This window comes from Ochotona curzoniae, unplaced genomic scaffold, assembly GCF_017591425.1.
Source record: "Ochotona curzoniae isolate NIBS_2020 unplaced genomic scaffold, NIBS_Ocur_1.0 contig_4797, whole genome shotgun sequence".
In the NCBI taxonomy this organism is placed as follows: domain Eukaryota; kingdom Metazoa; phylum Chordata; class Mammalia; order Lagomorpha; family Ochotonidae; genus Ochotona; species Ochotona curzoniae.
In genome coordinates, this window is record NW_024466390.1 from 1732501 (window position 1) to 1748370 (window position 15870).

The following is a 15870-nucleotide window of genomic DNA, read 5'->3' on the forward strand; positions in this document are numbered from 1 at the left end:
GGCAGGGAGCTGGACCTGAACTGAACAGCTAGGACCTCAACCATGCTCACAGGCGATGCTGCAATTACAGGTGACAGTCAACATGGGCATGGAATCTGAGTTATAATAACTTCATTTTTTCACAAGGTTCAGCTTATTTTCAATTTGCCCTCCTCATTATTTTCTTCACGTCTATGCTACTCATTTGTACTCCACCTTAATATTTTTTCCACATGTTTTTAAAATTTGAGAACACAAAGAAGATATCATTGTACTTGGAAATTAGACTAAAAAGAAGTACAAAACAGGAAACTTTAAAATGTTGAAATCATAACTTCCAGGAGGCAAAGATTATTTCCTAAAAGACATACTGAAATATATTAGGACTGGGAGAAGAACAGAAAGAGGATGTAAAACTACCAAAGGCCCAGTGCAGTAGCCTAGCAGGTAAATTCCTCGCCTTGCATGTGCTGGGATCCCATATGGGCGCCGGTTCTAATCCCAGCAGCCCTGCTTCCCATCCAGCTCCCTGCTGGTGGCCTGGGAAAGCAGCAGAGGACGGCCCAAAGCCTTGGGACCCTGCACCCACATGGCAGACCAGAAGAAGCTCCTTGCTCTTGGTTTCAGATTGATTCAGCTCCAGTCATTGTGGCTTTTCTAGGCCACAGGCAAGAAGCTACATGGGGAAATTAGAGCATCTGGGACATGAAGCAGCACCCCATGTGGGAACCCAGTAGATGCAAGGTGAAGATTTAGCCACTAGGCTAAAAACAAACAAACTAAAAAGCTACCTGAGGGAAACCTGTCAAAACAACCTTTCTCGGGATCAAAAAAATCATATCAAAGAAGTCACTGGCGAGAAAAAAAATCACAGGCTTTTCATAGTTTTTTAAATATCCTCTTTAGATGCAAAATGTTAACTGGCTTGAAGAATAAATTTATCTGCTTTAAAATGAATTCACTTTTCTCAAACATTTGTGAATGTGTCTATTATAGCAAACAAAATAAAGAGTGTATTCTCAGCATGGCTATTCGAACTCTTCCAGCATATTCAGAAACACATATTCATTACAAGTTATAACAGAATATGTAAATAGTAAGTTTTCTTTGAATATCCCAGCATTTTATATATATAGAATTCAGGAAAAAAGCAATTTAAAATACCAACCTTTGACTAACTTTAGAGGTATGTTTCCAAAGTGACAAGCAGCATGTGCATCTGTTGGTAGCAGAAGTGAGCACTGAATTCTGCTATACCACTTTGAAAACTAACCAATCAGAAAATCTCATTTTTACCTCTTCTTGTCCAAACTGCTCCATCGAATCACAGTAAACTTCACTATCTGAATCACTTGTCAAATGCTGGATTCCTGAAACATCTTCAACATGATCTTCATTTGCATCTAAAAATGAATATATGTTCAGGTCACGCTCTAGCTGAAGAAAAAGACATTTATTCCATTTTAAAAATTCATCAGCTTTGTACTGTTTTCATATTGATAAAAATTTGATTTATCAAGTTACACTCTTTAATATATCACATTTTAGATTTAGTCGCTGTTTTATTTCAAAAGAACACACAAGTTATTTTATCATTAAATGATACGAAGACATAATCCAAATAAAATCATACAAAATTTTACAACTTTATGGGAAAAAAAATCGATCACCAAGAAGGAGACCTCAGTTTGAAACACAGCAATCAACGTTTGGTTGTTAGGTTAAAAAATGATGTTTCTTGGTTTCTAAACCAAATTGTAGCAATGTCAATAATTTATCATATATTATGGATTCACTCCTAGGACAAGAGGGACAAGATATATGCGTGACATACTCCACACACATGTCAGGAGTGACCACATATTCCATATAGGATCAACTCCTAGAATACGAAGACTGTAACTTAGATAATTGACTGGAGAACAAAGGAGTCATATAATCAGAAGTTAAAAGGAGCAACAGGGAAAGCTAAATTTATAAGTTGATTTTAAAGACACAGTAACACGGCAAAAAAAAGTCTCAAAAAAAATAAAAGCTCTGACCCTCATTCATTGTCTAAACTTCAACGCTCTAAAGCCTTATAGTAGCAATAAACTTTAACTCATTACTAAACTCCAAACTGTTCGTAAATATCTTAAAATTATTAAAAGAACATTTTACTCAGAGGAAGGAGTTTAAACAAAGCCTGTTTGGAGATGGTACCTTGGTAAACGCCACTGGTGGTTTTCCCTGCTTGTTCCAAGTTCTGATCCACCAGTTTCACTTCTTCAGTAACGGTTCCATTCAGGGATGCAGTGGCGTGAACATCAGGCTCTACATCCTGAACACAACTGTCTTTATCAGAGCCACTAGGAACAATTATTTCCATATTTTCATGCCCTGATGATTTTGCGACCATTTTCTTATTTTCTAGGGGCAAGTGGAGAGATTCATAAAAGTCATGGTGGCTCGGCTTCAGCATATCACATTCTGTTTTGTTTTGATTTGTATTTTTTAATTGTATATCATATTCTTTTTTTAAAAGATTTATTTGTTGTTGTTGGAAAATCAGCTATATAGAGAGGAGTAGAGACAGAGAGGAAGATCTTCCATCCATTTGTATTCACTCCCCAAGCAACCGCAATGGCCAGAGCTGAGCCAATGCAAAGCCAAGAGCCAGGAGCCTCTTCCAGGTCTCCCATGCAGATGTAGGGTTCCAAGGCTTTGGGCTGTCCTCAACTGCTTTCCCAGGCCACAAGCAGGGAGCTGGATGGGAAGCAGGGCTGTTGGAATTAGAACCAGCACCCATATGAGATCCCAGTAAGTGCAAGGCAAGGACTTTAGCCACTAGGCTACTGTGCTGGGCACAGGCATATCATGTTCTAAAACATACAGTTACTTCTTCAACCAACCAGCATCCTTTCACAGGTTTCATACTTGTGTCAAGCAGATAGGGCACTCCTCACAAAAAGGATTTGCTAAGAGTTCATCCCAACTGTACTAGCTGCAATACCGCTCCATTTTAATACAACTCCTTATAGAAACTGTCTACGAGGTTGGTGTTGTGGCACAGAGGGTAAAGCCACCACCTGCAATGCTTGCATCCCACATGGGTACTGGGCGGGGTCCAACCACTCCACAGCCAATCCAGCTCTCTGCCAACGGCCTGGGAAAGCAGTCAAAGATGGCCCAAGTGTTTGGACCCTTGCCACCTATGTGGGAGAACCCAGAAGTTCCTGGGTCTTGGTTTCAGCCTGGTCCAGTGCTGGCCATGTATTCAAAAGGGGAATGAAGCAGTGGGTAGAAGATCTCTGTCTCTCCCTCTCTCTCTGTTAACTCTGGCTTTCATATAAGTCCAAATAAATCTTTGCAAAACAGCAGCAACACCCTGTTAAAATACTCAGACTCTCGCACACATAAGCAAACTGTTCTGTTAAGTGAGCAGAGGGACGGAGTCCACACCAGGCTAAATTAAAGTATGGGTTTATTTTCTATTTTCTAATAGCCTTCTCCCAAATCATTAGCAAGGTCTCTCTAATCCCAGTGTGTCCTGTTCTCGGGAAGCCACGACACTGAGAGATTAACTTGTTTCCTGTATTTGGTAACATGTGTATTCATATCGGATATAATATAGTAAAACAATCAATGTCTACAGCAATACCCCAGGTACCACATTGGGAGGAGCGGTCTATTCCTGTCAGCTTGCAGTGAACACCTTTTTCATTCATGCACAGCATCAGCTGTCCTGGGCTCAGAAAGAGCCTTTTGGACCCAACAAACCTGGTTATAGGGCCAACAGCCCCCATCCCACCACACACACACTCATCTTATACAATATGGCATCAGCCCAAAGTCTTCATAATCTTGTATGATACTTCAGGAATAATTATTAACCCATTATGCAAAAATTACCATGATTGCTTTGGTCTGCTTTTTTCATTTCTTCTCGGGCCTCCTCTTCCTCAGACTCAGCTCCACTATCGCTGCTTTCAGCTTTGCCATTCACAGTTTTGGCATTTGGAGTGGAAGTTAGAACATTACCAAGATCTAAAACACAGGGAACAGCCACTTAATTATATAACTGATAATACAATAATGGGGTAATTTACAAATAGCATGACAATTTGCAGATGACTAGCAAAACATTTTAAATAACTTTAGTAGTTTACACATAATAGTATTCCTTATAAATATGCATATATCAGACTACTTCAAATACAACAAAATATAAAAAATAAATTACAAAGGGATACAGCTATCTCAAATCCTTTCTGAACAACACAGAGGGTTAGTAGTTTTTAAACCATTATCAATCTACACTGTGCAGTCAGAGTCAAATGCTCTCTCCATCACACATGCACTAGCATGTAGAAAATGCTATTCTTGGTCCAACCAACAAACCCATCAATACTAACAGGCCTCCGTTTAAGCTCACAAAATATATCCCTTTATTGCATTTCAGGCTTCAGGCTCACAACTTACATTATTGTACCTTAGGTTGGTCCTTAAAGCAACAGTACATGGGTCAACGTCTGTACCTATTTTCCATTAGGATCATGGCAGCAGCCTAATTTTGGAATCTCTCCTACTCTCTACCTGACAACCACAAAAAGTGGTAATACAAAAACCAATGGGCCTCTTCAACAAAACAACAGAAATCCCCTAAATCCTTTCAGGATGATGCAGCAAAACTACTTGAGAGCAGCAAACAGTGCAACTGAAGTCCTCTTACAAAGGGAATTACTGATGAACCCTATCCAAGATTTCAAATATAATATATACACCATGTTAATAGGATGGAGGATGAATGCCACAAGATCATTACAGTAGATGAAGATAACACATTAAGCAAATTACAACATTTTCATTTTTATACACTTTAAAATTTTATTTATATTAAAAACTAATTAGGTCCGGCGCAATAGCGTAATGATCAAGGTTGTTGCCTTGAACGAGCTGGGATCCCATATGGACACCGGTTCTAATCTCGGCAGCTCCACTTCCCATCCAGCTCCCTGCTTGTGGCCTGGGAAAGCAGTCGAGGACGGCCCAAAGCCTTGGGACCCTGCACCCATATGGGAGACCTGGCTCCTGGCTTTGGATCAGCTCAGCACCAGACATTGCGGTCAGTTGGGGAGTGAATCATTGGACAGAAGATGTTCCTCTCTGTCTCTCCTCCTCTCTATATATCTGACTTTGCAATAAAAATTTAAAAATCTTAAAAAAAAAAGAAATTCCATTTTTAAAATCCTGAAGAAACTAACAATATAAGAGAACTTCCTCACTTCTATTGAAGGGTATCCATTTTTTTTTTAAGATTTATTTTTATTATTTTTTCATTGGAAAGGCAGATATACAGAGAGGAGAGACAGAGAGGAAGATCTTCCGTCCGATGATTCACTCCCCAAGTGAGCGCAACGGCCGATACTATGCCGATCCAAAGCCAGGAGCCTCTTCCGGGTCTCCCACGCGGGTGCAGGGTCCCAAAGCTTTGGGCCGTCCTCGACTGCTTTCCCGGGCCACAGGCAGGGAGCTGGAAGGGAAGCGGGGCTGCCGGGATTAGAACCGGCGCCCATATGGGATCCTGGGCGTGCAAGGCGAGGACCTTTAACCACTTGCGCCACCGCGCCGGGCCCTGAAGGGTATCCATTTTAAAAACTCGCACACAGCATCACACTGAATGGTAAAAGACTCATCAAATAGGGAACAAGAAAAAGGCATCTGCTGGCACGATCTCTACTTAACCATCTACTGTAAACTGCAGCCAAGGAAATTGGGTAACAAAAGGAAATAAGAGGCATTCAGATTAGAAAGGAAGAAAAAAAATAATCTGCTAACAGACGACAAGCTATGGCACAGAGTATCTTAAGGAGTCTACAAAACTATAAAATAAGTTAATGAGAAAATAGGATAAATACACACAAAATAAAAAATTAAATTACAAAACAATTTATGATGGCATCATAAAAAGCATTTAAGAATACACTTGACGGGCCGGCGCCATGGCCTAGTGGCTAAAGTCCTCGCCCATATGGGCGCTGGTTCTAATCCTGACAGCTTCACTTCCCATCCAGCTCCCTGTGTGGCCTGGGAAAGCAGTCGAGGACGGCCCAAAATCTTGGAACCCTGCACCCATGTGAGAGACCCAGAAAGAGGTTCCTGGGTCCTGGCCTCAGATCAGCACAGCACCGACAGTTGCGCTCACTTGGGGAGTGAATCATTAGACGGAAGATCTTTCTCTCTGTCTCTCCTGCTCTCTGTATATCTGACTTTGTAATAAAAAAAAAGTTAAAATAAAATAAAATTAAAAAAGAATACACTTGACAAAAAAGACTTATTCAGTGCAAATGAAAAAAATGTTTAAAAATTAATGATCAAATAAAAGGAAAGACATCCAACGTTCATACACTGGAAGACAGTACTACTGAGATGGCAATAATTCCAAAAATAATTTACAAATCCTCTGTAATCACTTTCAAAATCCTGGCCTTGCTTTTTCTTTTTATAAACTGACAAGATTTTAAAAATTCAATCAAAATATCAAGTACCACAAACAGCCAAAACAATTTTGAAAAAGAAAAAAATGGGAGGATTTCAAAACCTACCACATAAGCATGATACACCTATGAAACTAATACATCTGTTCCACTGGCACTAAATGGTTACTTCGTTTTTTGTTTTATTTTTTTTTTTAGTTTACTTATTAGAAAGGCAGAATTACAGACTGAGAGGAAGAGAGAGGATCTTCCATTCAGTGGTTGATTCCCCAAATGGCTGAAACAGCTAGGGCTGGTAACAAAGAAGCTGAAGCCAAGAACCAGGAACTTGTCTCAGGGGCCCAAGCACTTGGGCCTTCTTGCAGTGATTTCCCAGACACATGAGCAGGAAACTAAATTGCAAGTGGAATAACTAGTACATCATCTGGCACCCATACAGGATGCTAGTGCTGCAGGCAGCAGCTTAACGCGCAGTGCCACGGGGCACTAGATCTACTTTTCACAAGACTTTTGTTTATCAAAAGTTATGACGGAGTCAGGTGTGTTAGCAGAGTGGTTAAGCTGCCACCTGGGCTGTCCGCATCCAGTACAGGCATGCCTGTTTTCCAGGCCTATTTCCTCCACTTCTTCTCCAGCTTCCCACTGAGGCAGACTTGGAGAGGCAGCAGGTGATGCTTTGACTTGCGGGACACAGACAGAACGCTGAGCTTTGACCTGGCCCAGCCCTGGCTGTTGTAGGCAACTGGGGAATGAACCAGTGGATGAAAGCTTGCTTTTTCTGTTTTGTCTCTCACTGTCTTTTTCTCTCTCTGACTTTCAAATGTAATGAAAATAATTTTTTTTGAGCATTCATGATTGTGAAGTAGTTTAAAGCATGGCAATATCTTATAAAATTATAAACACTGGTCAAATGCTTTTAGCTCCACTTCCCAATCATTACTTCCAGATGCATTTATGCATACATAAAATGACATGTACATGGCTACTTACAGCAGCATTTTTTAAAGATCAAAAAGAGAATCTAATTGTCTATCAGAAGGGTTCAGATTAAACACAGTACAGGATCACATGATCCCTTTCATGTCCTTGGATCCAGATTTTTTTTTTAAAGATGAATTTATTGAAAGGCAGGGTGAGAGAATCAGAGAAAGAGACGGAGATCTTTTGTTCACTGGTCAACAACCTGAATGGCCACAACTGCCAGGTCTGGGCTAAGCCAAAGCCAGGAGCTCCATCCAGGACTCCAATGTGGGTGCAAGAACCCAAGTCCTTGAGCAACCTTCTGCTTCCTTCCCAGGCACATCACCAGGAAGCTGGACCAGAGGCATAGAAGCAGGGACTTAAACTGGTACTCTAAGTGATGTCAATTTTAGAAATGGCGGCTTAATCCACTGTACCACAACACCAACCCCTTAGATACGTTGTGAAACCCCAAGTTTTCCACTTTTTCAAAACCCACTTGAAACATACACCATAGAGTTTATTATGCAATCTTCCCAACACAGGATGGGGGCAGCACTCCTTTTTTAAAAAAAAAAAGTACTTTTGCATTGGAACATGAATAACTCACACTAAATGCTAGGAAAATGACTCAAAACTGGCTGGTATTGTGGTACACTGGATTAAACCGCTGTCTGCAATGCCAGTATCTAAGTGTTGGTTCCAACACAAGCTACTCACTTGTAATCCAGCTCCATGCTAATACACCTGGGAAAGCAGCGGAAGATGATCCAAGTGCTTGGGTCCCAGCCATTCACATGGGAGACTGGGATGGAGTTCCTGGTTCCTCGCTCCAAGCCCAGCCATTATTGCCCTCCAGTAGATGGACAGCATTCTGTCTTGGTTTCTCTCTCTCTCTCTATCTATCTCTGACTTCCAAATAAACATAAACAATAATAAAAAAGATAAAGATTCCAAAGTCCCCAAGTCATTTCATATCAGATTACCCTTGAATGGTTCACATAGGGCAGGATTTGTTGGTTAAATTAGTTTCAAAACAACTTTTGGATTCCAAAGGTTTTCAGATTTTTAAATTATAGCTAAGTAACTATGGACCTGCATCTTTATTACTACTTCTTACTGTTCCTTGCTTTATAATTAGCTGCTTAAATATCTTCGTCTGTCCAAGAAACCTGGACCACTAAAGCAGGTCCAGACTTAACTCCTCTCTGGAAAATGCTTGACAAAATGCTTCAGAGAGAATTCTTTCTTAACTGAATAAGCACAAATCAAAAAGAATTTGCTAATATTTGACTCTTCCATGCACATCAGTGCAGTACAGACTTACACTGTCAGGTGTACATCCACTACAGACATGAAGTATAAGGTTACCATGGTGCAGGAAGACCACTATTCTGGAAAGTTTCAATTTCTGTTTATTATTAAAATATGCCAAAAAGAAACAGGAGGGATATAAACATGGATGCTAAAAAAAGGGGCAAGATGCATTTAGGCTTTTACTTTTATTTTTTAATATGGAACCTGGTGTCAGTCAGGGGTTTTATTTTGGTTTTTAAGAAACAGACATGGGGGTGGGGTTGAGGCTGGGGGGTGGGGATGGAAAGAGATCACTTTTCTGCCATGACCTGGGCTCCCCAGAGGCTAAAGCCTGGAGCCAGAAACTCCATTCGGCTTTCCCACATGGAGGGCAGGGACCCAACTCCTTGAGCCATCACTTGCTGACACGCAGGATGCACAGTGGTCGGAAGCTGGAAGTCGGTGCCAGAGTCGGATACTATATGCAGGCACTCTAACAGAGGACACGGAGCTGACCGGGCTCAGCTACTAAACACCCAACCCCACCCCAGCTCTGTTGATTTCTGTTTAAAGTTTACATAATTTTCATTTAAATTGATTGTGTGGTCTCATTCACTGAACTTATTTTTAAAAAAAATTTAAATACATGTTTATAGTTAACACCAGGAAAAACCTACATTTTACTCAAAACAGTGTCATGCCAATCATTTACTAGGATCCTGAAAACAAAAAACAAACAAACAAAAAACAACAACAAAAACCCACATTAATTAAACCTAGTGATGGCTTAAAGCTTGCTCTGTAAGAGTTAAACCATAAACATATTGATTTTAGCATTACCCAGACTGTAATTGCTAGTACTGATAAAATAATCCATAAAGCCAAACCGATAACATGATCTATTAGGGGCACACATATGGCACAACAGATAAACACGCCACTTGGGACTCCCATGTCCCATACTGGAGAACCTGGGTTCTAATCCCACCTCCTCTCAACTGCAGCTTACTGCACTTGCATACCTTAGAGGCAGGTGATGGCTCAGATACACCAGTGCCTAATACCCCAGTGGGAGACCTGGACAGGGTTCCTGACTCCAGCCAGGTCCTGGCTGTTGCAGCCATCTGCACAGTGAACTAGCAGGTGGAAAATCTCTGTCTCTTTCTTCTCTCAAATAAATAAAAATCAACAAACTTCTTTAAAAAATAATAAAATTATACAATTCATCAAAATAAAAACATGAAATTTTGTCCTGATTTTGTGCATATTTAGTGAGCCATCTGGCATATTTTAATAACTTAAAAACAAGAGTTACAAACTTGGGGCAAGGGGTTGGTATTATGGTGCAGGGGGATGAACCAGGATCTGCTTCCAATTCAGCTTCCTGCTAAGGCACCTGGGAAGGTAGCTGTAGATGGCCCAAGTAGTATGGAATCTGTCACTTCCTGGCCCCTTGCTTCAGCATGGCCCACCTCTGGCTGTTGCAGTCATTTGGAGAATGAATCAGTGGATAAAAGATTCATCTCATTCTCTTTTCCCTCTTCCCCAACCCTTCCACTATGGCTTTCAAATAGATAAAGAAATCTTAAACAAAACAAAACAACAACAAAAAAACAATTCTGAGCAGTTCAGCCTGGGGGTTATGTAGATTAAGAAACTTGTATCCTGTGTCAGAGTAGCTGATTCCACACACCCAATTTGGCTCAGGCTTCAGCTACCTGCCCATGCAGACTGTGGGAGGTTACAGATAAAAGCTCAAACAACTGGTTCCCAGTCACGAGCACCTGGGAGTCCTGCACCGAGCTGCCAGCTCCCGGCTGCAGCCTTAGTCCCACACCAGTCACTGCTCACATTGGGAGTGAACCAGCAGATGAGAACACTGTGTCTCTCAAGTAAATGAATAATAAACATTGTTTTTAGAGTTAAACCTTGGAACTAGCGTGATGGCTCAATTGGCTAATTCTCCACTTCCAAATGCAGGCATCCCATGTGGCCGCCGGTTTGTGTCCCAGCTGTTCCACTTCCCATCCAGGCTCCCTGCTTGTGGCCTAGGAAAGCAGTGAAGGATGGCCCAAAGCCTTGAGCCCCAGAACCCATGTGGGAGATCAAGAAGCTTCCTAGCTTCAGATGGGTTCAACTGTGACCACTTGGGGAGTAACCCATTGGATGGAAGATCTTTCTTTTCTTTTTTAAATGTGATTTTTTTGGTATTGTTTAATGACACAGTTTAATAGGTACTGGGGTCTCCCGTTCTATCTTTCCTCTCCATTAATTGGTCTTCCCAATAAAAATAAATAAATTCTTCATTTAAAAAAGAGTCAAAAACCTCATGTGGTTACATAATATTTTAGAATTTCATACGATGAGTTTAGAATGAAAATTCCTAAGTTACACAAATGTATGCAAAATTCTTTTGGCATGTTACATTTTAAACAACATTTTTACATGGATTTCATTCATCCTACCTTCTAAATACTTAGAGATTTTCTCCAATCGGACTGGCATGTGAAAGTAAAAATATAAATGAGATATTAAATATTAATGTATGCATAGTAACCACGGCTGAATTTCAAATGATAAGATAATCCAACCTGAGGTTAAATCAGAACTCCTGCCACTCTTTTTGTCCTCTACAATTTCATAAAACGGACCTATGACATGCAGCAGTTCTTCAACTTTCTCAGTCATCGGCATCGTCTCAAGAATCTGTAATTAGAGGAAAGAAATATTATGAAATCATAAGCTATAACATTTGATCTCCATTATTATTACATAATCTATGGTTCTAATTTCTCTATCCTTTGGGATTTAAAGTTCATTAATACTCACCCACACTAACGATATATTTAAGTACACATGATGCAGACAAAGCCTTGGTGCTCATCTATTACAGAGCTAGAAGAGTCCTCCATTTGAGGACTACTTTACATCAACTTCATCTAACACTTCACACAATATTCTCCAAATTTCTTCACAGGAAGTCAGGGGCTCTGCTGAACTAGAATTGAATACTGTGGAATTAGAGTACAGTCACGATCCTGTTCAATACCACGGTAGGGTTTATCAAAAAGGCACAAAAATAGAAAATCAGTACTACTTTATCTTTTTTTTTTTTTTTAAAGATTTATTTTTATTATTTTTTCATTGGAAAGGCAGATATACAGAGAGGAGAGACAGAGAGGAAGATCTTCCGTCCGATGATTCACTCCCCAAGTGAGCCGCAACGGGCCGATACTATGCCGATCCGAAGCCAGGAGCCTCTTCCGGGTCTCCCACATGGGTGCAGGGTCCCAAAGCTTTGGGCCGTCCTCGACTGCTTTCCCGGGCCACAGGCAGGGAGCTGGAAGGGAAGCGGGGCTGCCGGGATTAGAACCGACGCCCATATGGGATCCCGGGCGTGCAATGCGAGGACCTTTAACCACTTGCGCCACCGTGCCGGGCCCAACTTTATCTTTTTTTTAAGATTTATTTATTTTTATTGGAAAGGCAGATTTACAGATAGAAGGAGAGACAGAGAGGTCAGAAAAAAGATATCCCATCTGCTGGTTCACTCCTCAAGTGGCCACAATAGTTGGAACTGAGCTGACTCAAAGCCAGGAGTCAGGTGCTTGCTCTGAGTCTCCCACACAGGTGCAGGGTGCCAAGGCTTTGGGCCATCCTGGACTGCTTTCCCAGGTCACAAGCAGGGAGCTGGATGGGAAGTGGAGCAGCTGACACAAACCTGCGGTCATTTAGGATCCTGGTGCATGCAAGGCAAGGACTTAGCCACTAGGCTACTATGCCAAGCCCTTTACCTTTGTACCTGCGAGTCCGTCTGCTTGAAGAGCAAGGAAAATAAAGGAAAAAGCCATCAATTACATAAGCAGCAGCTGGTAATGGAGTAAGGAAGTTAAAGTACTTTCACATTTGGGACATTCTGTAATATTAACGATTAAATTTTGCTCTGTGCGTGTGAATTCAGAAAGTATCTCTAACTTTTTTTTAGAGGGGGTTAAAAAAAGGTAGTTGCTAAGTTGCTATAGAGTATGTTCAATATGATGCCAATACTAGTTCCCTTTCTAACATTTTTTTTTTAGTTTATGTTATTTATTTGAAAGGCAATTTATGGAAACAGGAACAATAGAGAGGTTTTTCTACCTGCTGGTTCACTACCCAAATGACCACAAAGGGCAGAGCTGGGCCATGCCAAAGCCAGGAGTCAAGCGCTTTATTAGGATCTCCCATGTGGGCGCAGGAACCCAAGCACTTGGGCCATCTTCTGCTCCTTGCAGAGGCACATTAACAAGAAGCTGGATCAGAAGCAAAGAGCCAGAACTGGAATTTGAACACAATGTGTCCAGCACATGGAGATTTGACTCATGCCACAGCACTGACCCTTCTTTCTGAATCCATTTACAAAACATGAGTAAAAGTAATTACTAGAGATATGGTGCCATGGTTCAATTGGCTTATACTCCACCTGCAAGTGACAGCATCCCACTTCATATCCCAATTGCCCCACTTCCATTCCAGCTCCCTGCCTGTGGCCTGGGAAAACAGCAGAGGATGACCCAAAGCCTTGGCATCCTGCCATATGGGAGACATGGAGGAATCTCCTGGCTCCTGGCTTCAGACCAGCTTAGCTCCAGTCATTGTGGCCACTTGGAAGATCTTTCTGTCCTTATCTCTCTAAATATGCCTTTCCAATAAAAAATAAAAAATTTCCTTAAAAAATTATTATTAAAGAGTGAAAATGGGACCCAGCACGATAGCTTAGTGGTTAAGGTCCTCGCCTAGAATGCGCCAGGATCCCATGTGGGGGCCAGTTCTAATCCCAGCAGCCCCACTTCCCATCCAACTCCCTGCTGGTGGCCTGGGAAAGCAGTGGAGGACAGTTCAAAGCCTTGGGACCCTGCACCTGTGTGGGAGACCTGGAAGAGCTCTTGGCTTCGGATTGGCTCAGCTCCAGCTGCTGCGGCTGCTTGGGGAGTGAACGATCAGATGGAAGATCTTCCTCTCTGTCTCTCCTCTGTGTGTATATCTGTTTTCCAATAAAAATAAAATAAATCTTTTTAAAAAAAGTGAAAATGGAAAACTTGATGTTCCTTTTATATATTTTTTTGCATTTACACATGTTATTTTTATTTTATTAAAGAAACAAATTTACTTCAATATTTCTAAATTTATTTATTTGAAAGGAAGAGGAAGGAAGAGAGTGCCCATCTACTGGCTCACTCCCCAAATGCCTACAGCAGCTGGGACCAGGCAGGTCCAAAGTTGAGAGTCGAGAACCCAAACCAATCCCCCAGGTGGGTGACAGGAACCCCCTCAGCTGAGTTGTCACCACAACCTCCCAAGGTCTGTGACAGCAGGAAGTCCAATTGGGAACCTAGGTACTCCTCTTTGGGGCGTGATCGTCTTAACAGGCCTCTTACCTACTAAACTGTCTCCATAGTTCTTGCCGTTAAACAAGCAAAAGCTGCTTTGCCTCTTCTGTAGTTTTTTCAGGTTATAGGAAGTTTTTAAGTGGCTCCTTGTTTCTTTAAAATGCACAGATTAGTCATTCTCCCTGCTTTCCTGTTTGTTCCCTCCCTGTCTTGCACAATCGACTGGAAGCTCAAGGAAAAGGGACTGTCATCTGTTTTCATTCACTCTTTCATTCCCAGTGTTCAGAATACAGAAAGTGTTCAATCACTCAGTTTACAACTCCCAAAGTCGTGGGGAAAACAGACGCTCTCATTTCTAAGCCAGGTGCAGGGAGACTGTGACCTGTCTAGGGTAACCAGCACCTGGAGATTCTGAGCTCAGATACGCCACAGAAGCCATCACCCACACAGTGTGTGGGGGGAGACAGTTCTAGGGACAGATGATACAGAAGGAGCGATGTTTACAACTGCTTCTGGGGATTACAAGTTAATGCTATAACTCACTAAACCGTCTAATTCTGTGTGTGTCAGTAAGAGTGAAAAGAATGCTTTAATGCTAAAATTTGCTGAGGTAAATATCTGTTATGAGGTGAAGGATATGGGGGCAGGACCTTTCATAGCTTTCTGAAGATGTCTGGTAACAATTTGGATGATATTAATAATTCTGAAAATTAGGTTCAAATTATAGATGGGAACTAGATAATATTTACTCTGAAGCAACCAAAGTCAGAGCTATAGAATAGCAACATATGGCAAATCCGTAAGTTTCACATCACTCACGGAGCAGAACCTGACAGGCCAATCACATACCCTAGCCTCATTCAACACCTTCTCTGATACCCTCCAAAAGAGAAATGAGTTATGGTTCCTCCTCGGATCTGTCCCTGTGTAGAGCTGCTTCATTTAGTGTTAGGGTTTATGATACCCCACAAGCCAAAGGTGTGACCTTGAGACCTAACGTCAGAAGCAAGTATATGAGTACTGCTAGTATGACCCAACCAAATAACAAGAGTCATCATTCTAGATTTTTGGTAGTGGACACAGTCAATGCTCGGGTGCCCATTGTGAGACACTCCCAGAGTGAAAGACTTCACTCTCAAAGAGACACTTCAAAAAAGATCTGACCAAGAACAGCTTTGCTGTTTGCGACATGTCTTCCCAGACAGCAATGCTGCAGTACAGGAAATGCCACGCGCGTGCCACACACACACTCCCACGCCCACATTCAGACAAGCAAACACAGGCAAAGCTCAGCCTACTTACCCTCAGCAATTCTAGCTGAAGCTAGAAGTTAATTAAGTGAATCAAGTATGTCAGAACCTAGCCAACAGAAACATTTCGCAAATCACACATTCTGGCAAAGCTGCACTGAAAGACATCATTTTTTCTGGGTTTACCTAGCACTCTTCGTGGGTGACACATATCCCTTCCAGATGATGAAAATATCCTGGAAAGGTACCAAGGAATTCGACTAAAGCAAAGACTAAAATCCTCCGGCTTTTCTGGTACAAAACCTGGGTCTGGTTTGGCTTTATTTTTGTGTTTGAAAGGATGAGTAGCAGACAGAGAATAGTTTTGGCCCACTGTGGGGGTGGGGATGGAATGCATACTGTTTTCATCCACCTCACCTGACACTGACCAGAGCATCAATGAATGAAACTAGATAGGAGACATAGAGAAATTCTATTTAATGTGTCCATGTGACTTACTATTACAGAAGTGTATCCTACAACCTAAAATGACACTTAGGTAAA

The 15870-nt window shown here is 41.5% G+C and overlaps 1 protein-coding gene across 5 annotated transcripts in view; it reads right to left on the reverse strand.

Annotated features, from left to right (window-relative positions):
• Window positions 1-15870, reverse strand: part of ACBD5 (acyl-CoA binding domain containing 5) — a 41243-nt gene that overhangs the window by 18040 nt on the left and 7333 nt on the right. For 2 of the 5 annotated variants that reach the window (XM_040988100.1, XM_040988097.1), the window contains 5 exons: window positions 11303-11417; window positions 11177-11209; window positions 3871-4005; window positions 2182-2388; window positions 1276-1382 (listed from right to left, as the gene is read on the reverse strand). In XM_040988100.1, the coding sequence (XP_040844034.1) occupies window positions 1276-1382; window positions 2182-2388; window positions 3871-4005; window positions 11177-11209; window positions 11303-11417 (597 nt within the window). The remainder of the gene's footprint in view (window positions 1-1275; window positions 1383-2181; window positions 2389-3870; window positions 4006-11176; window positions 11210-11302; window positions 11418-15870) is intronic. The other 3 variants (XM_040988102.1, XM_040988099.1, XM_040988101.1) reach the window with 2 other exon arrangements.